The 25766-nt window shown below is 41.3% G+C and overlaps 1 protein-coding gene across 1 annotated transcript in view; it reads right to left on the reverse strand.

The window, feature by feature from the left end:
- The window catches only part of LOC131959680 (disintegrin and metalloproteinase domain-containing protein 12-like), an 89609-nt gene that overhangs the window by 8908 nt on the left and 54935 nt on the right, over nt 1-25766 (reverse strand). Inside the window, exons 7-17 of the mRNA XM_059324895.1 lie at nt 21698-21763; nt 20378-20449; nt 19003-19172; nt 18321-18405; nt 16210-16358; nt 7771-7948; nt 5289-5378; nt 4950-5145; nt 4749-4857; nt 2780-2978; nt 583-660 (exon numbers count right to left, since the gene is read on the reverse strand). Coding sequence (XP_059180878.1) covers nt 583-660; nt 2780-2978; nt 4749-4857; nt 4950-5145; nt 5289-5378; nt 7771-7948; nt 16210-16358; nt 18321-18405; nt 19003-19172; nt 20378-20449; nt 21698-21763 — 1392 coding nt within the window. The remainder of the gene's footprint in view (nt 1-582; nt 661-2779; nt 2979-4748; nt 4858-4949; nt 5146-5288; nt 5379-7770; nt 7949-16209; nt 16359-18320; nt 18406-19002; nt 19173-20377; nt 20450-21697; nt 21764-25766) is intronic.

Genomic DNA, 25766 nt, shown 5'->3' on the forward strand with positions numbered 1-25766 from the left:
TGAGCATTTAATATCTGGAGACAGTAAAACTGTTTCCTCTGTCGCTTTGATGAATCTTTACCGGTCGCAGTCAAAGCCTCTGGGACCTACCAGTGAATTTAAGAGTAATACCACAAAGTACTTCATCTCAAACAGGACCACCTGTAGATGTTTGATGGGTGGCATTTTAGCAAAATCCAATATCCATGCTCCCCAGCTCAAAGTCAAACTGCGTGTCATTGCTCCTAGCATTTGGCCAAATAAAGCCTGGCCTTCAGATTTCAACACAGTTTTTGGGACAAGGACGACTGCCTCAGAATATGATGAATGGCACTTAAAGCTGAGCATAAATGAAGCCATTATATCTAATTGATTGGACCTTTCAGCATCCAGAATGATTGATTGCAAGGCATTGTAATGGCTGCCTACCCACCGTGTACTGGGCATTTTGAACATATTGCAGGCGAAATGAGATTCTGTGTGAAGGAGGAACGGGGTATTAAGAAAACAACTAATCCGAGCGGGGACCGGTTTGAGACAGAGCGACAGCTCTCACGTCAGGTCCTCACATAACTGAATTAGGATGAAAGTTGCTGTACTCACCCCTCGACCGCTGCACTTGGCTGAGCAGTCGTGCACACCAAAGACACTGACGTTCTGGCACTGACGGTTCAGACACATCTGAAGCAGACAAAGACATTAAAAATTGACAGTGTGAGCTCAAAGAGAAGATTCAGTAACACTCTAAACCCTTTAATCTTTTAAGGGAAAATACCCACAGATCCAGTTTTTCTATTTCTTTTAATTTGCTTCCGACAAACCACTTCAGCTATAAAACAGACTAGCATGAAATATAATCAAGTAAACACTGGGATTTTTCAAGAATGTATCAAAAAAGTTACATGATGTAAACTGTGGGCTCCTTATAGGCACCACACCTAAATATAACCCGGCTGAATGTGAAGATGAGCTTGGCAGCACCGGGCACGGAGACTAATGCCAGAACCCTTGACAGATGAGGGCAGAGGCTGGATCCTCTTTAAGGGTGGAGGCTCATCGAGGAGTAAATTAGACTAAATGGAGTCACTGTATCATTTAAGTGACCAATGTCTGAATTGATGACCATTGGAGGATGCCAAATAGACTGAATAATGGGAAGTCAATTAAGTGTCTGAGGCTGTGCAAGTCTGAGATGACGAGACGACACACCCTGAAGAGCCTCTTAGAAAGTCTTAGTCACTTCACATCACTTTTTCCACTCTTATTTCCCAGCATTCGGGCCAATATATTCATATTGTTTTTTTCACAGTCTTACAGATAGATATTCAGTAGTGATGGTAGAGATATTCAAATACTTTTCTTAACTATAGGTTCATAATTTTTCAAGTCTGTCTGAACCCCTCTGAACCCAAAGCCGTTTCTATGGAATCAGCACAATCATGGCTATAAGTGGGAACAACAACAACAACAAAAATTAATTAAAACACAGTTACACTGACATAAATAATAAAAAAGACAGTTGTATTTCTCTGATCAATCTTTTTTCTTCTTTTTTTTAATGGGAAAAAATGATATAAATGATATATATTATATAAATGTATATGTTCCCACAAGTGTTGTGAATGTTGAAAGGGTCTTCACATGCTATACATATTAAACGTTTTGCACTTTTAGAACATCTACGTGCAACATCTACCTTTTGACTCTAAATATGTCTTGTTAAGCATCTGGTTCTACTGAAAGACACTCTCAGGAGTCCATTTTTTTCCCTTTCAACCAAATAAACAGACCAGTGGGTGACATCATGCTGACTATGTCCACTTCTTTTGCAAGAAACACTCCACGACAAATAAGTTTACAGTCAAAATTAGTAAAAGCACCGACGCATGCAGAATAACCCCTTTGATCTCCTCTTTTTTAACACTCTTTCTTGCCTTTAATTTATATTTTTATTCAAATGTATACATACAATTGTGTTCTTCGATATATGTACAGCCTTGCGTCCAAAAAGGTTGGGACATTGTCTGAAACCTAAATAAAACAGAATGTGATAATACTGATCCTTTGGGACATATCTTTAATTAAAAACTGTACAAAGACTGTATATTTTATGTATTTATCAACTTAAAAAGAAAATACACTCTTAACCTCAAATTCTTAACTTGATGCTTTCAGTTTTAAAATTTGTAACGCAGTGTCAGAACTTTTTTGCAATCAGGCTTGTATTTAAGTGACTTTGAGTACCTTTAAAAGCGCCATATAAATCAAATTTATTATTATTATCATTATTACTCACTGTATTTTTTTTCATTTATAACTGTGAAGAACAGATAAATGCACGGGAGTTCAAATATAGAGTGCCAGGAAATGTACAGGTGCATCTCAATACAATAGAATATGATGGAAAAGTCAATTTCCAGCAGTCAAATTTCAAGTCAAATAGCCCCAACCAAGTATTGAGTGCATATAGATGGACATACTTTTCAGAGGCCAACATTCACATATTAAACGTACTTTTTAAAATTGGTCTTTTATAATATTCAATTTTTTTTGACACACTGAATTTAGGTCTTTATTAAATGTAAGCTATAATCATTATAATTAGAAGAAATTAAAAAAAATCTGTGTGTAATCGATCTATATAATGTCTTATTTCCACTTTTTGAATTGAATTGCTGACATAAATAAACTTTTCTATGATATTCTAATTTATTGAGATGCACCTGTACTCTGTTACTTTTTACCACTGCTAATGGCTCAGTAATACACTGGATACACCGTCACAGGCCTCAGCCCTCACCAGTCCATCTCCACACTTGGTCCCCGTGAGGACCAGGCCGGGGTCGGGCATGTCGTCACCCAAGTAAACGTGTGTGCCTCGGCACAGTATCCTCCCTCCTTCCTGCATGGGGATGTTGGTCTCTATGGAAACAGCGTTGGTACCAATTACTGGGCGGTTAGCTCCTCCTTGACACTGGATTTTGCCACATTTAGCATCTCTGTAAACAGAACGAACAACAGGGAGAATAACAATGCGATAATTGAATAACATGTCACTGTTTTCCCAAATGTGTATATATGCAATTATTTTCTATTTCTACTTCTTTCTTTCACTCTCGCTGTCCAATTAGGGAAAGTGCAGAAATGGCAGCTTGTTTGTGCCGTTTCCTGGGAGATTTTGTCTGCATTTCACCAAGTGACTGTAACCTTCAATTAGGGCTGCCACTAATGATTATTTCCATTGTTTAACGTGCTATTTATTTATTTATTTTATGATTAATAGTTTAGTATTTAAAATGTCAGGGAAATTTTAAGGAGAGTGCATCCCAAGTTGCTTGAGCCCAATGTAATGTCTTCATATTACTTATGTTATTAACAGTTAACAGTCAAATGTGAGATATATAATTTTTAATGATAAAGACAGTGGAAATGCAGCTGATTCTTAGAGGCTGGAAGCAATTTGGCGATTTTGTTTACAGTCTCTAGCAGTGAAAAAGTTCTGTCATACAGAAGTACAATATAGAAGTTTAATATTAGTATCATGTGCAATACAATTTTCAACACCACAGACTACATTATGTTCATTATCGTGTGCAATTTATCTGTATATTACATCTTGCCATGTCATCTGCAGTCTACTCATTTTACTCCTTAGCCACTTTTTTTTATATTGTTATATCTATATTATATATTGTTAGTGTTATCTATTTTGTTCATTGTTTTTCTTATATTATCCTATATTGTGATTGTTTTTGTTACTTTGAAACAATCTGGAACCAGAATTTCCTTCGGGATTAATAAAGTTCTATCTTATCTTATCTTAAGTTGCGAGTAACTTCATTGTATATATATATATCCAAGTCAAGTTTATTTATTCAAATTGTGTTTCCCTCTTATCCTCGATGCAAACAGCAATAAACATGAAATATAAAGTATAAGTAAAAGATATAAAATATAAATGTAAAAACATATATACAAGCAAGAAGACATCGACAAAAAGACAGTGGCAAATCTGGAAGATGTAAATAGTATCACGATGGCAATATGGCACAGTATAAACAGAATTATCAATATCTATCTATAAAGCAAGAAGCGTGTGTGTGTGTGTGGATGTGTGTCTAGGGCATGTCTCGCTGACCGTTAGTCAGACAGACCTTAGATTTCGTATGTGGCTTGCGCATGGCACGAAGATGTGCATCCTCAATTTTGAAGATTTTTGAATTTATTTTTCAAAATATCATCATTATTTACGTAGGACGTGTTGTGGCATTGCACTGTTTCTGATCGGACCCCTTTTAGGGGAGCTCCGCCCCATTGTGTGATAGGCCTACACCTGGTCAGTAACACAATTCACTCTGGATTTCCATGCCTGACTCATCTCATCTGTGAGTCTATTTAGCCTACCTATCTTTCGGACTTTAAAGTGCGCTACAAGGTTCGATTTTCCAATAATATTCAAATAGTTTCCGGTGAATATCAATGTTGAAATTGTTTGAGATTGAGATTGTTTGACCTTATGAAAAGTAAGTCTTTTATGGAGTTGCAGACGTTGTAATGTACAAATACATACTTCCTTGCACTGCATTAGTAAATATAAATATAAACAAAATTTACAGTATAAACAGTGAGGTCTATCAAAAAATAAAAGATGTATACAGTGTAGAACAGTTGGTGCACAGAAGTTGACTGTACACAGTTTTCCACTGCATTCCATAGCTGACATAAAATTAATTGCATTTGTTGGTTTCTACAGGAGTGTCAGGTCTTACCGTGCATCACATTTGGCAAAGGAGCCTTTAGAGTCTTTGCCACAGTTGCCATAGGGATCTCCCGCTGAGTTGACTCTTTCAAAGCAGATGCCCGGAGCTGGCTTAGCTCCTACAAAGCACAATGAAACACATGAGAAAGCTGGCCACCATGGCTGAACCATTCATGGGCAGCGAGACACAGCAAGGCGGCATTCCACATACCTGGACCCCACAGCGTGATGCACTGCTGCTCGTGAGTCTGGCAGATGCCGTTGTAACAGTAGCCGTCCACGTTGTGGCAGGCATGGCCATCATGCAGGTAGACGTTGGAGGGGCAGTGGGGGCCGGTGCCGGTGCAGAACTCAGGCAGATCACATGAGTTGCTGGATTCACGGCATGGAGTGCCTGCTGGCTTTAGCTGATGTTGACAGCAAGCAACAGTGGTTGAGACGGAAACCCAGAGTGAAGCTTAGACAAATATGTGGTGAGCTTTATGTCAAGATGCCTGTAAAAACAAACCATGTCGCAGCTGTGACAGTATACAGTGAGTGTGCATCGTACCTGACAGTCCTGGCAGCACTGTCCGTGTGCACAAACAGCATCCCCCTTCAGAGTGCAGGTAGTAGCATTGCAGCAGGGATTCATACATTCCTTCAGAAAGAAAAATAATGGGAAAAGAAGACAAGCACAGTAAGCATTGGGGGAACAAAAGGAAAGAAGAATTAACTCAGCACAAAGAGATCATATTTCACCTCAGAGGAAACATTCAGACTTTGTTATCAGAGGGGATGCAGCCCTAGCAGGACTGTATTCCATAGCAACTAAAAAACTGGCAGTAGGAAAGGAAACAGCAGTTTCTAGTTCTCTAAAAACAACAATGTTTCCATCTGACAGGACTTACAAGCTCATTTAGACCCCTGGAACCATGAGCAGGACGGTGAAAGATATAGAAAAATTAGGAGAAGAAGGAGAAAAGAAAGAAAGAGAACGAAAATTTGTCAAGCAAAATATTGTGCAATCCCAATCAAACTGGCTAGTATTGACCAAAAACCTGCCAATGGGGTGAGCAAGAGACTTTTCAACTAATGTAAAAATTACCGGTGATCCGGAATAGTCAATTTGACGATTCGATCTAAGGAACCTGATCTGGCATCACAGTGGGGGTAAATGTGGTTATAGAAAGTACTATTCCATTCGAGCTGAATGGCTGACTTTACATAGAATTGCTTGGTTTCTCACAATAAATCATATTAATAAAAAAGCATTTCCATATCGCATTTATCAACTCTAGACAAAAACAAAAAACCCTCAAGCATGCATAAAAACTTTTTGCACAATTGAATATGTTTTATTGAATTCCACCATTCCCATACAATTTTACTAATGTGATACTTCAATATGCGCATAAAAATACATTTATGGATGAAAAAACCCACTTGATATAACCAATGGTAACTAATAACACTTCAGGAATTCAAGAGGACGGTTCTTGAAACTGGACTGTTTATTAACTCAGCTCTGTGCAGAAATTCATATTCTAAAACTACAAAGAGGAATCTTAAAAGGCCCATAATCTTCTGCTTCATTGCGTTAGGTGTGGAGCTTCACCAGTGGCTTGTAACACACACACTACCCTCCCCCAACTAATCACACAACCTCTGTGCAGGTAGGATAAGCAGTGCAGTGACTCTAGCTGCAAGGAATTAAGCCCTTACCTGCCACTCCGTCAAGTGTCTTTTTTCTAAATACTGCTCAGGAGACATTTATCTGCAACATACCATCCCTTTAAATCTCACCATGGAGTTTTCATGTTAGCCTTTATCATGAGTCATGCCCTGTACCAATCAGCAACTCTTTGCCTTCTGATTGAAGTGAGCATTCAATCGAGGCTCAGTGCATCAGATGTGTGCACATGTGATGTCACACGGAGGCCGGCTGACTGGACTCTCTCCCTCCCGCCATCAGGCAGCGGTCTGAACATACCGTTCAGCCGAGCCGAGCGCAGTGAGAGTCAGGAGGAAGTAGATGGAGGGAGCTGGCAGGGGACGCGCTGACATGATGGGCCTTCCAGAACTTCTTTCAGCCTGAAAACCATTAAGGGCCTTTCCCATGGTCCCAGGGGCCAAAAGGAGGCGGAGGAGTCTCACTGAAAAGAAGTTGCCTGTGATTGTGAGGAATAGGACTTTTAATGAGGCTTTTTAATGGTGGAGAGAGGTGCTGTCTGAGCACTCCGATCTGGCCTGGGCTGGCATGACGCAGCTCGACTCTGTGGAGAGCTTTATTATCGCTGCTGGCTCAGGCCTGCGGGGCTTATGTCAGTTCTTTGTTTTGAAGGACAAGGCCACTTTCAGCGTTGACCCTGACTGAAGCCTGAACAGCTCACAAAAAGACTCACTGGGCTTTAAAGAGTAAACAAACATGGCATTCTGTCACGTACGCTATTGTATAATATAAAATATCCGTCCAAACCATAATAGATGTCTCCTTCATATTTCATAATTCTTCCATTGTCAGCCTGCCTCTGCTGATTGTCAGCTGCATCATGATTAAGTGTTTTATCATCCCACAGCCACAGCAGTGAGCAACGTGTGCCACCGTTACGTATGTGCATGCCAATGCAGATTCATTTAAATAATTCACCGGCAGACGGGGTGAAGCTGTCAACGAAGTTTCCTCTCAGTGAATTGTATCACGATCAGACAACCTCCTCCCAAACACAACTTCAGTGCATAGAATGAATGGATTCACACTCTAATCTCTAAGCGCATTTTCTGAAGACTTTGTTTGAAATGCGAAAACGCTGTGCTGTTAGCTTTGAAACCGAGGTGAACTATTTGTTTTTACTCTGAAAAAATGTTGTTTTTTGCTATGCTACTGTCAGGAAAGCTGCAGAAACCCATACTAGCACTTCTGCTTATTTTATTTCTAGAATGTGGGAAACATTTAAAATGATCTATGGCTGGCAGTGAAGACAGATTTTACAGAAGGGGTACAAAAAACAAGAATGCTGATATATTATAGGGGATCTGTATCACACTCTCACCTCAAGTTCTCCACAGTCACACTCCTCTCCCTCCTCGACATAGCCGTTGCCACATTTTTGCCCACCGTAGAGCACCTTGACCTCAGGCATGTTGAACAGACACATCCCGACGCCTTTATCAAAACTGGCCGTGAGGTCCTTCTTGCTGCAGCTGCTGAACACTGTGGGGAACGGATACCTGTGAGGGAAATACAAATTTTTGTGAGCGACGAAAATAGAGACAGAGGAGAAAGACGATCGAGATCCCCCACAAGGGTCCTCTTCAGTTCGATCTAATCAGCGCTAATTGCTGCTAATCACAAAATCAATTAACCACCAGAGCTCAGCAACCTCACCAAAGCTGCATTAGCATGCAAACAGTGCAGGGCACCAGTGACTCCTCTCTCCGCGGAGAGAGGGAGATCTGATAAGAAATATTTTATGAGACAGGGAATCGTAAAAACTCAAACCAAAAAGTGCTTCCCTCGCAAGACTTGCAACACCTATAAATTTGGGAGAAACGGGGGATGGTGTGTTTTTAATATTGTTTTTGGAGTGGACCGAGAGGGTGGTCTGCTCTGTGGGGAGAGCACACAGCCCACGGCTCTGTCTGCCAAAAGCTTTGTTACAGACCTCATGTGGCTTTATTTCTCTGATAATATACTGCCTCAGATAACTGTGTGTGTGTATGTGTGTGTGCATAAAAATGTGCAGACTGTATCTTGTTCTCTATGTGTCTTGATAAAAAAAGCACCATATGAGGTTTTTAATACCTCCTCCTACACCATTAAAGTCAGCCTAACAAGGCCAGAATGGCTGAATCTGTACAGAATATTATACACAATTATAACTTGGCTTGTCTTAGTGCAAACAGCTGAGTGCACACATGAGACAATATGTGGGAGATCTGGGTCAACTTAGATGCCCAAATGTTTATTTCAACACACTAAACCCGCTTTTTAATGAATCCTGATACAAAATGTGACCATTTCGGAGTCGTTTACAATTCAGAGCTGCAAGAAAAAGTGCCTGCAGAGTAAATCAAACACCTGCCATATATCCTGTGCATAATGTATTATCTGAAATGACAGGGAGGGAAATTGTCTAGTTAGCTTGTGAAGTGTTTCTGGTCTAGAAAATGACAGTGTTGAAAGGTCAGCAAACATTATGGCATGATTGGCAATATCTACATATCTTTCATTATGAATATTCATGAAAAGCTTGGTGCATCAGGGCCAATTCATGTGGCATCAAGGGGTAAACGGTAAAATGGTAATTGGTCTGCATTCATACATCGCTTTTGACCTTACTGGACGCAACGCTTTATAATTTCTCATTTGCGGAGTTGCTATGCAAGCACTTGGGCTGCCTATTGAGTAATCCATCCATGCTCTACAGAAGGAGGCAGGATCGAACCACCAACCTTGGGATTTAAGGATGACCCGCTTTACCTCCTGTGCCACAGTCGGGTAAATAATACAACCTTGGCAGCCCAGAAAATGCAGCTCATTGAGGTGTTTCTATGGGTAAAATATGAGTTTTAATGGGGTAGAGTTGTCAATTTGTTTTCAGCTATATGGCTGAGCCTTGAAGTCAGACCCATTGGCTGTATTGATGCAGAAGCTGTAAAATAACCACTTTCTCTGTGGAGTTTTTCATCTCAGAGAAGGAGGCAATTCTGTGTAGCTCAATGTCTACGAGTCTTTCAAACTGTGTTTTCTCTCTGATTGGGTTTCACATCTAATACGGCTCTAAATATGTCATGACACTCTTTCAATGTTTTGACATGACCTCATTCTCGGCTTGCCTTTGATTTCCGTCATGTGTGGAGGCGGCTTACATCAGCTCCTGCTGCTGACCCCCCTCCCCAAACACACAACCTGCTGCTCTCTAAAGTCAATACGATCCAGAGGTTGTGTTAGGTGAAAGTGGAGTACCTCGAAGCAGACTTCTACAAACTCTGGATTAAAGCAAAAGATCAGAGTGGATTTGTAACGACATGAAATGGCAAAAGGAAAGACCAATAGGAAAAGCTGTTAAAACAGCCATTATTGCGCCCTCTTTTTCCCTTCCTCCTCTCTGAGCACCTCAGGGGATCTTGGTATGATGAACAGCTGTCAAGGCTGCTGCTCAACAGGCAGACCACTTCCTTAGCAACTGCTGTTGTTGATTTCCTCCTTGCCCCCAAAGCCCTAGCTAAAATTGCTTGCTCAAGTTGCACCCCCTGTTTTGCTGCAATTAATTCAATTTCCATGAACTCAGCCCCGTTCTTCAGTTACTAGTCCTTGCAAACCATGACAAACACTCACATCCCTGAGACACATGAGTGGCTCAGGATACAGCTGTTCTTTATGAGAGGCAATACAGAAATAAATGGTCTACCCTGCAACGATGTGGGGGTGGGAGGAGGAATAATTGCTATGTAAAGGCAGAGGCACTGATGAATTACAGTGAATGGCATTTAGCAGCTGCAGGCCTTCGGGCAAGTGAAGCAGGGCCAGGGCCAGTCACGGTGGGCACATCTGGGGCTCATGGCGCACCACAGACACTAGACAACCACTCATCCCAAGGGCGTCTGGGCCACCGCCTCAAAAGAAAAGACCAAGTACGATTATGTGACCTTCAGGCTTGTTCTCATCTCTGCATTCACAAAGGATGAGCCGTGTTGACCTCAGCATGGTCTCTATGACTACTCTTGGTTCTGTCTCATGATGCTGCACTGTTTTTCCACCTAGTCGTGCTCCAGTTGCATGATTGAATCAATTCTTCTTTGTTCTCTGTGTGCTTTTGTTCATCTCTAACCTGCAGTCAGTGTTTGACAGTTGGCTCCTTAGCTTCAGAGGTACTGCAGTTGATGGTTGATAGAGTGTACAAAGCAATCACTGCAACGAAGCCAGGGCAATGGCCAGACACGGCTTTAATGGATCTGTGGGAGGTCTGGTGATAAGGAATCATTGCCAGATCTGTTATAGGCCCCTATGATCTGCCCCATACTGTGGTAATGCTACAGTGCTGAAGGCTTCCAAACATCTCAAAGGCCCTGCTGCTTTTACAAGAAGGTAGATAAACTGTAACAGGTAACCCACATTTTTGTGGAGCATTAGAGTCATCAGTAAAGTAAAGAAAATATATTAAATGGATTCTTTGACAACTGGAAACAAAAACTGCATAGATTTCTATGGATCTGATGTTTGTCTGACCTACCTTTGCACTCAAATATAAACACATTTTCTTGGCTGGAAATCCAAAAAAGGCAACAGTATTTTATCTCAACATAATCAGGATGTTTTTAACTTTCTTCATTGTTTGATGACACTCAAGTACAATTATGTGTTTAATTAAAGTGCTCAGTGTTGAGCATGCACATCCAAAAAGCTTTTACACAGGTGCAGGGTCGAAAACTATAATTATGAGCAGAAATTAAGCGAAAGGGGGGATCAAAAGGTTGCTATGCTAAATTAAATTTATTGGGAGCATTATAGTCTGCCTTAAGTAATGAAAAAATGACTTATTTCTTCTTAAAATGTTGCATGATAAACACATGAAGGTCACGCTTAGATTTTATTTTGCTGCAGACTGTGACCATAAATTCCACTCTTTTTCACCAGCAATCAGAATCCTTTAAGGCAAGTAGCACATTAATAAACAGAGCCCTTTAACCCAAACATAGCTAGGCAGGACTCTCTCCTCTTAGCCTGTCTGTCCTTGTGGTTCACATCACAGAGAAAACCCATCCAGCACATCCTGCACAGGCACTTTGTGTCACATCTTCTCAGCCATAAAACACTGATCAGGCTATGAATCAGATTTCCCCGGTCGTTGCAATGACGCATCTGCCAAAACATTTTCCACCATCCTAGAGAACATTTTAAGAGAAAATGTGAAATGTGCAAACACTGATTGTGACCCTGTCTTCATTCTGCTATTACATTTTTATTACATTTTGGAAGACCTTGATCTTCTGGAACCAATGTGAATAAAAGATCATTCAAACCCGACTGTGACAACTGTAACAAATATTTCATGCTTGCTTTAGTAATTTAAAACCAAGGTTGCTTTGCTGCATATTTAATATTATTTTTATGGCTTCTTATGAGCATGTAGAGCCTGAGCTTTGGGCGATGACATTAGGTGATATGATCTGTTATGGCCTTTGGTGCCTGGCAGTCTGGCCTGTGTCGTAGATACTAAAGAGCATTTTCACAATGATTTCCCTATGGACCCAATTAAACAAGGCATACTAGAGAGTTCCTGTCCTTCAGAGGGGGCACGGGTCACATTTCCATGGCATGCCTTGGATTTCGACTCACTTACGGTGATTCCTGATTTTTTTATGACAAGGGAAATATATCACTCTCTAACAGACAGTGATTGTGCCCAGCAGTCATCATCGTACTTCAACCATAAGTGATTTAACCTTGTCTTGGTAATGTATTGGAGTCTTTATTAACATATCAGCGTGTGTGACTGACTTTGAAAGCAAGTGACTGTATAGCACTCAACATATGTGCATATTATATATATATCACAGCATTTACAATTTTATAACCATGCTATTTATATGATGCAACAATTTCACAAGTTTTTGTCCAATCGAGGAAATAGTTTTTGTTAAGATGCATTCCTTGCAATTATACACAGCATGTATCCATTAGCTCAGTGTAAACTACTACTAATACTTAACGTATTTCAGGTACAAGACTTGGGTCGTCTCTAACCACTTGACTAAGATGTTTAAGCTGTGTTGACAGGCTGACCATATAAGCTGACCACACTGGAGTAATATATGACAACTGTTTTGACAACTTGACCTAATAAGCCTATGTTAACCTTCAGTGTACCAAAATAACTGGCACAGTCCCACGACGAGCATATAAGAACTTTCAGTCTCTGTAACATTTTCATTCATTCTGAAGCATGCCAAAACTGAATCCAACATTGTGTGGATTAAATGTGCATTGAACGACAACCTCAACGATTGTTCTCCTTGTTCATCAAACAACATCAAAAAGCATTCCTATCATGGATGGATAAATAGTTACATCATCTGCATACATCTAGAAACCAAGCTCGGTAACACAAATCAGAACTTGTTTTTTCCCCCCGAAATCCTCGGTGCAAATTAATTTGAGCCCAAATGTAGTTCAATCAGAACTGGTTGCAAACCTCCCATCTGTTCAGCCTACATTTTTTACCCTTGGCCCTTTCACCCTGAATATTATAAAACAGGCATCGGTTTTGTTTCCTGGCAATGGCCCCTTTCATACCCCAAATTTATTCAGACATTACCTGAAGGAGCTGTATGTGAGATCGTAAATGTCCAAATCAGTTGGATCGGACATTAAAAAATACTTTACCCTGCCAACTCCCTAGTACAAAGTCTGTACAATGTCTTATTGAGCTCAAGGTAGTGGGAGTAATGGATTGGCGTGTTGACGACACTTCTATTATGGGACTGGAGTGACACTAGAAAAATACAAACATTCGAGGATAAAGAAGAAGGGTCCAGACATGATTCTCCGGACATTGTTCGGAGTTCATATAACAAAACGCCCCCTGAAAGAACTACAACGTAAACAAGAGTTACCAAAAGTAGTGAAGCCAGCACATAACCCTGTGGAGTTCCTGTTTTAGACTTTAGGGGAGATAGATCTCCTATGTATATGTTTGTTTACATAAGTATGTTCCTCTGTCCACAGCATACCCTGCAGCAGCTCAGTTGATGTGTGTGTGTTCCTGTTTGTGCGGTTGAAAGAGTTATAATCTCAAAGGATGGAGACACCAGCCTGTTCTCATTTGGAGCTAATGGGGGGATAGTGGGATGGATGGAGAGGGGAGCAAGACAATTGGCCGTGACCAATGTGAGCAGGAAACAAGCAGTGCTCTGTGCAGATATGCAGCTGATATTGGGAGAGCTTGTAGTTTTACTTCCCCCCACCACCTACCCCAAACTCCCCACCCCCTACTCCAGTATAATCATAATGAACTGGATCCCATTATCTCCAGCAGCAAGGCCAGCAGACTCTGATGGGTATCTTTCTTTACATACGAGCCACAATGAAGACATTTGTGTACTCTATTTGATTAAAATGAAGAGATCAATCAAAACAGCAAAAACTAAACTCAAGGTACTCTTCACTGAGTGGAGAAAGGTAAGTACTTTCAATTAATGAATGCAAGGACTGGTAATCAGCAAGGCTGTTGTACTAACTCATCCAAGTCCTTGTGAAGAGGCATTCTGTGTAATCACATTGTGCTTTAAAAAGAGCTGGTCGCCTGCCTAGAAAAACATGGCAGTCAATGCTATAAACTGTAGCTGCCGGCCGATGAACAACATTCAGGTGATTGAAGCAGAGCCCGTGTGTGTGGCCACATGGCGTTTTAAAGCATGGAAGTACGAGAGGCTTGAGCTGGACTCATGGGAGATGTAGTACCGCCTCAGGCAGAGAGTGTATGCTGTTGACCTGAATTAACTGAGGAAGCAGAATGAGGCAATATAGAGTTCCTAAACATCCTTATTTAAATGTTTTGCTTCCTTAATCCTGGATTAAATAGCAGAGTAGCAATATGGTGCAACACGGAGATGTAGGGGGGATTAGTTCGAAAACCAAGGGATAGATTCTTTCTTTTGTCAGAAGGAAATAAAAAAAAACAAACACAGTCTCTGTGGAGAGCTGAACAAAAAACTAAATATTCATGCCTTTTTTTCACTCCGTACTAGTCTATGTTTGGTAGCTAACTACACCCTCTCACATTCACAGAGGCTGATCACTCCTACCTATGACTTCTGATTGAGATATTTTAAGGGAGAGGTGATAAGTTTTCCCTACATAGAAAACTGTAAAATAGACAGTTTTCAGAGGTATTTAACTATTTATTTGGCAGCAGCAAAGAGATTTTCCAACATTAAAGATGCATGTATGTCAAAGAATAGAATCACTCCAACTGGCGGTGAGTAAGGAAGAAAATGAGGCAGCCAGGGAGAGGCAGTAGGAGAAAGATGGAAACAAGTATTTCTTGCTCTTTTTTACATTTTCATCATGTTGCCAATTTTAGGATAAAGTCCTTGACCAGGGATACCCTCAATCATGGTTAAATATAAATCAACATCTTACTGCTGTGTTGTTTTATGAGTCTATAATCAAGAATAGTGTTACCCTGTTTTTCATGGGGCTGGTCCAAGCCAAATACAAAGGGATGTTTCCAGCATAAACACCAATCCGAGACTCCCACAGACCACTAGACCTTGAGCTGGAACTGATACCCAATTTTTCCACCCAGAACACCTCTATCCCTCGGCTCAGTCTACTACAAGATGCAAGACATTAAAATTCATAGTGAGCAACTATATAATAACTGTAACTCTGTGTTGATATGTTGAAAGATAAAACACAGTTGTGTTGACCAGATTGGGCCAGTGTGTGTGTGTGTGTGTGTGTGTGTGTGTGTGTGTGTGTGTGTGTGTGTTCATTTCCATCACTGTCTGTTTAGACACGTGACAAATATGTGATATAAGTATGAAGTTAACAGCAGTGACACTAGGCTATTTCTAATAAATACACCACCCATTTCGAATCTCCCGTTTTGAACCAGCCCATTAAATGGCCATTATCAGCCATTATCAGCCTCATACATATGGGTTAGCAGGTGCCTGGTTGCCCTGCTATATGTGCAGAAGGGTGTTATTACACCATTAAATGGCGATTGCAATTTAGGTGCCAAAACTCACTTGTTTTCCGCTGCAATATTTGGTTTACCGTAAATCTGATTCTGCTTGGCCACTCAGAGGTTACTTCTGGGCCCACAGGCCGCCATTTAAATAAGCCAGATATGGACTTTTTGTTTGCAGAATACATTCAGTGGAATATCTTACTCACACACTTAGACAATAGACACTTTCTGCACTGTGCTCGTTAGTCGACTGGAGATGAGCTGCATTGTGTCAGGATAAGTAAAACTGTGCTGTTTTGGCCATGCACTGCCACTGAACTGAACTGCCATTGGCTTCCCATTCAAAATGAGTCATATTGCCTCAGGGCATTAGCACAGCTGTTGAATAGGCCATAAACCCAACGGCCCAGCCGTTCAACTGCATTATTTGCTTAATGCTCGATAGACAATAAATTACAAAATGGAAAGCATGTGGAATAATGTTTACATATGATCACAATCTGGGCTCTTTTGAGCGACACTCACTATATTTAATAAGTGACTGAATTAATACAAACTTAATGATGGCTTGACATCATGATGATGCATTTCAGATGGTTTCAGAGTTACATTTGTAAAGCAGAACCTCACTGGAGTGCACTGAAGCAGTGAACGATAGCATGTGTCCTGAGGCTGATGGAGGCCAACTAGCTGAAATAAAACTGCCGCAATCTTGGATATTGCAGTAAGGAGAACGCTATCGTTAAGATCTATTGGCTTTTAATTGTCGAGATAGACGCTGTGACTCACCCAGTGGAGGGAGTCATGATGCAGCCTCCACGATCCACGGTCACCCTGCAGCCACACCCCCTCTCTGGGGTGTCATGGTTCATTCCGAAGTTGTGTCCGAGTTCGTGGGCCAGAGTGACTGCGGCGCCCAGGGGGTTGTCTGAATGATCCTAAAAGAAAAGATCAATCATGTGGAAACTGAACGTTCCATTGCCTCTCACCAATCAAGTATATTCTCAAACCTCTTAAGTTTATGAGTCTGATTTATCAAGTATTTTTCTAGGCTAGACATGATCCTACAAGCAACTTCTAATAATAAAATGTGTTCAGTTTAACTTCTATTGTAGCAAACAATAGCTAATTAAAAACAGACGTTTCTGATTACATACTCTGAGGAAAATAACAAATAATAAAAAATTTAATGCTAGCCAAATTGGTGTTCCCCACAGGACCCACTGGAGAAACATTACTCAAAACAAGTGAGTGTAATTGCATATTGCCAAGATTAAACAAACAATGCTGCTGGATCTGTGCTTATCGGAGCGTTTCCCCTGCTCGACGTTGTGGCACTGAAATGAGAAATGAAATGGCAGACTGCAGGCTGTCACCTTCAGCTTGCTCGGCAAACTTTGACAGAGCCAGATGTGCCACTTCATCCGCACAAATAAAGACATGGACCCTCCTCTGTGCAAAACTAGCAAATAGGTTGAAAGACAGAGGAAAAACTCTCAAAGGACAGCTTGAAAACCACACAGCCAGCAAAGAAAACAGACATTAAGAACAGGCAGCACTGGAGGATGCACTGTGAAGATGGAGCTACAGTGACACATGGTGAAAGCTTTGTCGGCTGAGGTGCCGGGGATTTTCCTGCAAGGTGTGTAAAACATGAACACATGAAGAGGCTGGATAAATAATGTAGCGGCAGCAGCTATCAGCTCTTCATGGATGCAGAGCTGTGCGTCAGAGCACCTTGCCTCTGGAGTCTTCCGTCACTGTGCATTATTCAGTAGCGCTGTGCAAAGCGAGCTCAGACTGATGAACTGCTCTGCTGGGGTTTTTTGAAAGTAACGGTCATCAGCTGTCAGCACTTGCCGTGATCCAACTGCGCAGCCTGGATTCAGGCAAAGTAAAAAGCTTCTGATTCCAGAAAAAAACGAGGCACCTTCGCTGACTGATGGGGCCGAAGTGCTCAAGAAAGAAGTGCACGCCACTGTCTGTGTTCTGTTTTGCCACACTAATAAAATTAATGTAAGTTTCTGGCCCATGAATGGATTTTCCAGATGGTTTGAGAATGGATGTTTAAGATTTAACAGCCTAAAAAATAACAATGAGACCCATAGGGGAAGTTGGCTAATGAGTTCAAAGGTACTTTGTAAAAGGAGGGAGACGACCGCGACAACAGGGTCGTGATTTGCCCAGTAGAAGAGTCTGCGGTTGGAGACTAATCTTTTATGTCTATGACCTGATGTATGCACGTATGTAGACTTCTATCATAATGACAGAGTCCCCACTTTACCATCTGGGAGGACAAGAGTGAAGAACCATCTGGGGACTAGCTGTAAACCTTACCACCAGCCAGCCAGGCCACAAGACAAACAGCCACTCAGGGACATAGAGTATGAAATAATAGCATGACTTGCTCTAATACAACATGACTTGAGCACATATAGAGTTGCAGTTCTGTAATGGGTGATCATTTACGACATGCCCCTACGTTTTCATCCATGCGGGGACATGCAGTACCCTTAAATTCACTCATTTGTTGCACCTCATTAAGAAGCAATGGTTTCCACTCGTGTAATCGATACACACTCTGATTTATCAGCACTAAGTGGAGGGTACTATGCATACCAACTTTGCCTTCCTGGAAAAAGACTCAATGATGTGTGTGCCCTTAAGTTAATATCAAATTTGGAATCCTTAGCTCAACCCTAACACTGCAGACCCAGGGGAGAAATAAGAGAGTATTATGTCAGAAAGGAGGGAGGTGGAGAAACAGCCAGAGAGCGGAGGGCAGGCAGAGGGAAATGATAAAATAAGTCTGGTCTCCTTTCTGAAAGTCAGGGATATTTCTTTTGCACTCCTTTGCTTTAGGATGGATAAAAGGGATGTGTGTGTTCTGCAGCACGTACCATGACGATTCCTCCAGACTGCTCTGCTGTGCACATACTCATGATGGGTGCCATACCAATGGTGGTGCCCTGGAAATAGACGCCGCTGAGGGAGAGAAAATCACAGGTCATCACATCATCAACACATTCAAAACATTAATATAGCATCAAATAACAAGATATAGTGAAGTATATCTTAGTTTAACATGTTAGCAAACTGGTAATCCACATTGACAGATACAGATGCAGAACAGGTTTCGGTAAAATACTAAAATACTGGTATTAACAGCTGCACTTGATCATCATACTTGTCATTAAAACCAGGACAATTATTTTTTTAGAGAAAGATCTGTATTCTGTTAGCATTTTCACAGCAGTGTGCATTTTGCTAGCATCTCATGAGGCTGTCACAGCATGCACACGGCTAAGAATGATTCAGAAAGGGTTTTGCAAATGTTTTATGAGGTGGGAAATGAAATTTGTTTTGGTGAAAGAAAACGGTGGATGTAGGCAATGAAAACTCCACACTGCAGGGTGTCTTTGAGGCTAGCTCAAAAGAACAGCAAGTAAACTGCAGCAAAGTAAGTAAATAGAAGTCCAATGACCACTCCCAAAACTACCATTCTCTAATTTTATCCTCAGAATAATTTTGAAATAATAGTAACACAGTTATTAGATTTATGTGCTAGAATAGCAGCTCTACCTGATTAGCTGGGCGTTGTCATGAGGCTTCTGAGGCAGCAGCTTCACCTTCCTCCAGTCTAGGAACTCGTGCAAGGTGGTGAACGGGTCCTGGGTGATGGGACACTTGTCCACATCACTCCAGACCTCCAGGCCCACCAGGGCCACACGGATATTCAGAGCTCTGTAGAACTAAAGGTTGAGGGAGGTAGGGGAGAGATGTTTTATAGGTGATTGGTTTCCTTACATTTCTGTTCTCATCACTGTACATTACCTATTAAAACACAAATACTACGCAATAGTAGAGGTCAGGGAAACATTTGATACAGCATAGTATTGTGATATTTTGCGTGGCAATATTATATGGAATCATGGCCGCCAAGTATTGATATTTAGCGTTCCGATGGTCGTCGGGCCGTCAGTATTTTCGCTGCGGATCTACTGGAGAAACTGTTATCATATGAAACTAGAAGAATATAGAGAATCTATAGGTACCATGTGGTGTCAGGATATCGTGTCAGGAAGTTGTTGAAATAACAATGCACAGTTAGGCTTTTTTATGTTTCATTCAAAAACATTCAGAGCAGCGAAGCTTAAAGTTGAGGAAAGTTTGAGAAAATGCTGCAGTTGTTGTCGTCCATACATGTTTGATATCAGTTCAGTTCAGTTTGACTGAATACTTTGTTGATCAGTCTGTGGGTTTGACTCTCATTGTGGAGAAATAAAAAGACTGAAGTGAGATGAATAGACTGAGAATTTTCTCTTAATTAGACAAAACAATTCTTGATTTGAATTTTGTGTACACAAATTGTATCTCAAATTGTAAAAACCCCTGAAGACCCAGCTCTTCAGAGAGTACCTTCTCACCTAGCACCACACAACAATTCTACTCCTTAAAGATAGTCACTACCACTTATTGCGGCACTAACGCCTCTTATCGCACTATACCTTGACTGTTTCCCTTTTCTGTAAGTCGCTTTGCATAAAAGCGTCTGCTAAATGACTAAATGTAAATGTAAATCTCAGTAAATGCTTAAAATCGCATTTTTTTTATTATCATATCAGGACTCAAGTATCGGGATAAAATCGCATCATGGGGCCGCTGGTGATTCCCACCTCTATACAATAGCCGCTTAAAAATGACAAACATTAATCAATGTAAGACTTCCTGTATGAATAAATCATGTTTTGCTTCTGTTTTATTAAACCACCACCCATGGCACGTTTTATTGAAGCAGCCTCTACACAACATTTCTCAGCCCACTTATGGAATTGATCATCCACTCATAATCCAATCAGCCTCTGTTCGCAGGTCGGTTAATTCTCAGCAGGCTTCATGTGACCTCTAATAAATCACACGCCCATACCACATCCCCCTCTGTTGATTTGATTGTTACCTTGTCCACGTAATTGGCGATCTCAGCCAGCCGCTGCTTGACCTTCTCCATGTCCTTGCCTTGCTTCTGAAACTGAACAACACAAGCGGGGAAAGAAAAAAGCAAGGAGAAAAAGAGGTGATCCCCCCACTTGAATGTTTATTATCATCAAAGACATTATTTAGGACATATCAACACTGCGTCAGCTCTGGAAATGTCTTCACAGGCCGTCATGTTAATTCCACCGGCGCTTCTGCTGCAGTTGCTATCATCAAAGAGCTCCTCGGTGGAGCTTCAAGCTTAAGAGATAACCTCAACCACCTTGTCTTATATCCAGCATTTATTCACTTTCTGTTGCTCCAAAGCACGTGACATTGACCTATAATTCTCATGTCAGCAAAAAACACTTTCACCTCTTTGCCCTCTTAAAGATCTTAAGTCTGAGATTTGAGATAATTCAGGGCGCACATAATAGTCTCATTTGTAAGTCAAGCAGTCAAATGCAGGGAGATGTAGCTGGACAGCGAAACAGATGATTAAGTGGACATATCAGAGCTGACAAAAAGGGAGAGGTGGAGCCATTTTATCTACGTCTCAAGGGGTTCCAGGGGCAGCTAAGCTTGTGACCTCTGAGCCCTTTTCCTGTGGGATTCAGAAGGATGAATAAGCCCCTGTTTAAATGGAGATGATCTGGACAGAAAACGCAAAAGTGGTGTACGATCTCAGTTTTTATTCCACGTTTAGACGAGCGTCTTTAGGGGGAAATCTGTGTGCATACGGTGTCACAAAAGTCTGCGAAATTTGATGTAGTATGCACGCCAGGTGTCTAGGTGGTACAGTGAAGCACTGCCACACAACACCACCAAGAGCTCACACATGCATAGACACTTCTCTTCTACAGTTTCGCCTGTGCTAAATTGGTGCATCATAAAATTGCCGTAGGCAATTAATGCCTTCTCTGTTCTATTACATTATCCGTGATAATTGTGCTTAACTGCTGAAATGACTCCTGGATAGTAATCAGAGCTGCTACGGTAACTTGAATGTCCGACTGATGGAAACAGTCCAACATGTTTGTGTCGTTTGCCTGGACTGCACATGGATGTTACGTAAACCCATAAGTGATGATGATTTTTGCCTTTTCAACCCCCACGGAAATGCAACGGTGGAACATGTTTAAGATTTTCACTCTGGAGGGTGGTTTCATTTTTTTGCGTTTTTAAGCCCCAAAAATGCCGTCGCTGTCTAAACGAAAGGCACATCTGATTAAATATTTTGTTGTTTCCACCCGAGAGCATTATTGTGTAAACAGGCCCTAAGTCGAGACATATGCAACCTTACCTCTCTGTTGTCGGCCACGATGATCAGCTCCACATACTTGGTCGTGCTCTGGACATGGCGTTTATGCTGCCGTGGGGTGAGTGAAAGGAGATGGACGGGAAATAGGTGGTGATGAGGCGAGAAATAGTGGTAAATGGGAGAGGGAATGGAGGGTGGTAATGACAAAGTGATAAACCAAGAGATAAAGGAAGAAGAGGAGGAGAGTAGGGGAGAGAAGAAGAAGGAGAACATTAGGAGGATATACTTAACTGCAGCTTCTAGAAAGGGCAGCCTAAATTTAGCTAGGTGGCCACTTAATATGGCTTTTCACTTGGGCTGCACTTTATGCCAAAGGCAGCAGGAAGAAGCGAGAATCAGCACAAAGCAATCGGCTACACTTTAAATCTGACCCAAAAGGACTTCCTAAGGTCACACGTACTGCCGATAACACTCTACAAGAACCAGCTTATTAACTAATAAATCACCCTTTTTGTACAATGCTGCCTGCACTATTTGCAGCACACACAGTATAAAACACCCCTGATTTTCTTTCCAAAATTCAAACAGCATGTGATATGCTCATTTTTCTATTTATGTGACAACTTCACAGTTTATTTGACAACTTCACAGTGTCTCCGCCACCACCCGATGATGGCACTGGAAGAAATATCACCAAATATTCATCCTTTGGGGACCATGAATGTCTGAGCAAAGTGACTAACAGACCCTCACTGCCATCCCTTGAGCTGTGCCACTAGCACGGCTAAAAATACGACTAAAAAAGTGAATAAATCATAACAGGATTGTTAAAAAATAGGAAAAAAATCAACAAGAAGTGCTCTAGGAGATCGCAGACCTCCACCAAGGCCATGCCCAATCTTTCAATGTGAATGAAAGTTAAAAATAAATCCTGTAACCGCCCCATGACTCATATCTGCTCCAAAATATAATGGCTTACTCCGTGGCCAAGGTTATCCGCTTCAACTAAGTTTCATGAAATTTGGGTGAGTAGTTTTTCCAACCAAACCGAAAAACATACAAAAAATAAAGTATGTAGATGACATTGTTTTGGGACTCTTCCAAACCAAGACAAATACAACCCATGGCCATGGATTAGATGCTGCTCTTGTGCTCTGTGTGGGCAGCAACTCACTTTCACCACATGAGCTAGGGTCTGTCTCACCTGCACACAAACACACACAAACACACACAACCCAGTCTTTGCCCTCACACACATGCAGATCCTATACTATCCTTCTGGCTTCACACTATGGCCCACTTTCAACCTGAGCCTCTTTATCCGTGCTGGCCTGGCAGCCTGGATCCTCTCCACTTATCTGTCTTCTCCAAAGATAAGCCAGGATGGGCAAGTGTGCCCTAAATGCACCCTATGGCGATTATCAAGTCCCTACAAGGCCACTGGAGAGGAGACACACACGTGAACAGTCAACTCTGAGTGGGTTGGAGGTATAGGTATAAATTAACATACATACATATTTCACAAGACATTTTTGTCTCTATAAAACTGAAACCACCACTGGAAAATGGATATTGGTTTCTGCATCCAATCCAGCAGACGTGTATAAAATAAATTTACTATTAATATATCTATAGCAGTGCCCTAAGCAACTAAAAGCTTCAGCTTGACATAAATGGCAAACAAGAACAAAATATTCCCTCTCTTCTTTTCTCTGTTCCTGTTTTATGCACCACTGTTGCAGTATTAGGAGAATTAAGGTGAAGAAAAAAAGGCCAATATTCTTTTACAATGTATATGTTGAAGAGAATTGAAGAACAAAGGAGAGCTTTCAAGCACATCACAGTCTTCATTAAGCAAATGGAGTTGGCTCAGGTGGGGATGAAGAGGAAAACTGTATAATAAAGCTTAATGATTAGATTCTCTTCACCATCTACAGTGTAGGCTGCCATCCAACTGCTCCTTATGTATTAAAGTTCACTTCAGAAATGATCTGTTCTGCCTCAATATTCTGTTTCAGCCACAAGGCATAATTTATATGAAAGAAGTGGATATAGCCACTGGAATGTCACCCATTGATTTGTAGACTACAGTTTTGAAGCCTTGAGTTTTTCATCTTAGTCTTTGCCATTTTCGTTTGGAGCCAGACGTGACCATATTTCGATGAGAGGGTGGATCTGATTGAAAATCCAAGAAGACAATGCACGTCCACCTTTACCGGAAACCTGACAGCACCAGGCTCCTGGCTATGCTGTTCAAAGCTGCTTTTATCAAAGTTAGCTTGGATAATTTCAGGAAAAAAAGTTCATACCTATTTGATGCATGCATTGTAATGCCTCTATCTTGACTGACAGGTTGTTGGTTCGCACCTTGTCCATCACAAGTGTTTTATCATCTATTTTACTCTAAATGGGAACATCATTTACAAAATGAACATCATGTTGCATTGAAGAAGACTTGAAACTGGCAAATAACACCATAAACTCATTAGGAAAATATGAAGTGAGAAGCTGGGTCAGTTATACAAATAGAGTTCTTTTTCCATGCAGTGGAGTCGCCCCCTGCTGGCAATTAGAAAGAATGCAGATTGAAGTAACTTCCACATTGGTTTCACTTTTCAGATCCCGGGGGCTACATTCACTATTATACAGACTGTGCTTTTAGGACAAGACAATCTCAAAATGCCATTACATGTCGGATTAATATTTAACTTATTGGACAGTAATAGGTATTTGCAGGAATACACGTTGCAGTTTCTGTCACCGAGCCATCATATCTTTCTCCCCTCCTCTACCCCATCTACTTCTCATCATCCAGTGGCATTGTGCCAGTACGCCTCTTTATCTGTAGACCCTCAAGCAGGGCATATCGCAGCTTACCAAAGCAGCAGCAGTACACCTCTGCGCCCTTGTGTAACATGCTGAAGTGAGCTTGGTGTATGCCACCAAGTACGGCAACCCAGAATTTATATTTTCACTTTTTGCTGTACTTTCTCTCTCCTCTTCTTAAAAGTGACAATTTCTGAAAACATCCCTCACTACATTATCTGTTTTCACATTTTTAATCACCTGCGGGATTACCCTGCATGACCACCTCCCTTATAAACAGCATCTGTCTTCACTTAGTGATGTTTTCGCTTCTAACTCTGGCATCTCTTGCTGTGTTAGGAGGGTTAGGGACGTACTTATTTCAAACAAATGAAAGGGGACGTTGTGATCAGATAAAACATATTAAAATACACTGAAAAAAAGCCTTCTATGAACAGGAATGACACTGGTATAAATTATCAATATGAGCCTTCTTTTGTTATCTTACCCCCCACCCCTCCTGTTTCTGTCAGTTGGAAATTTGTGCATTGTGCTGTTGTCAGGATTTCTTCACTTGTGCTGCAGCACTCTTCCCACTGAAGACAATGCTTCCAGTACTGTAATCACGAACAGGAAACAAAAACAACAGTAAAACATCAGAAAAGCCCTATTACTGCATTAATAAATAAAAACTAACTATGTGAAAGATTTTTTTGGCCAGCAAAGACACATGCTTGGCCGGCTTCTCAATATACCCTTAATGAAATGATTAAACAATTGCTTCAATAAAAAATCTGTTTTTAAGAAAGTGGAAAGTCCCTCACATTTATGCTGCATCACAATTATGGTATGTGTGCTCACGCTTCTTGGGTCCTTGAACATCTGTTTCATCTTTCACACCACCTATCTGTGTCTCTTTCTATTGACCTGATAAATCAGCCGTGTTCGTCCACTCCTTCCATCCGTCACCAGTCAGATAGAGATCACTGGAGTCTGTGTTTTCCACTTATCGGCACTCATCATCTTTAAAGCCCCCTTCCTTCAGAAGATAGAGACTCTTTCTCTGTGACCATGGCCATTATGATTTATCCCTCTGCTCAGGGTAGTAAGGGGCTGAGGGAAGGGTGTGGGATAGGGTAGGGTTAATTCTCGAAGGACGGGTCCTGCTGAAGGTATGATGTACAAGCCTGCAGTCAGATCCTGCTTTCAGAGCAAATGGTGTCACTTAACAGCCAATGTACTTTCCACAGGCGTTTATCAACCCAGGCTCTTCATACACTCCACATCACTAATGGACAGTGTTAGA

This window comes from Centropristis striata, chromosome 21 (assembly GCF_030273125.1).
Source record: "Centropristis striata isolate RG_2023a ecotype Rhode Island chromosome 21, C.striata_1.0, whole genome shotgun sequence".
Classification (NCBI taxonomy): domain Eukaryota; kingdom Metazoa; phylum Chordata; class Actinopteri; order Perciformes; family Serranidae; genus Centropristis; species Centropristis striata.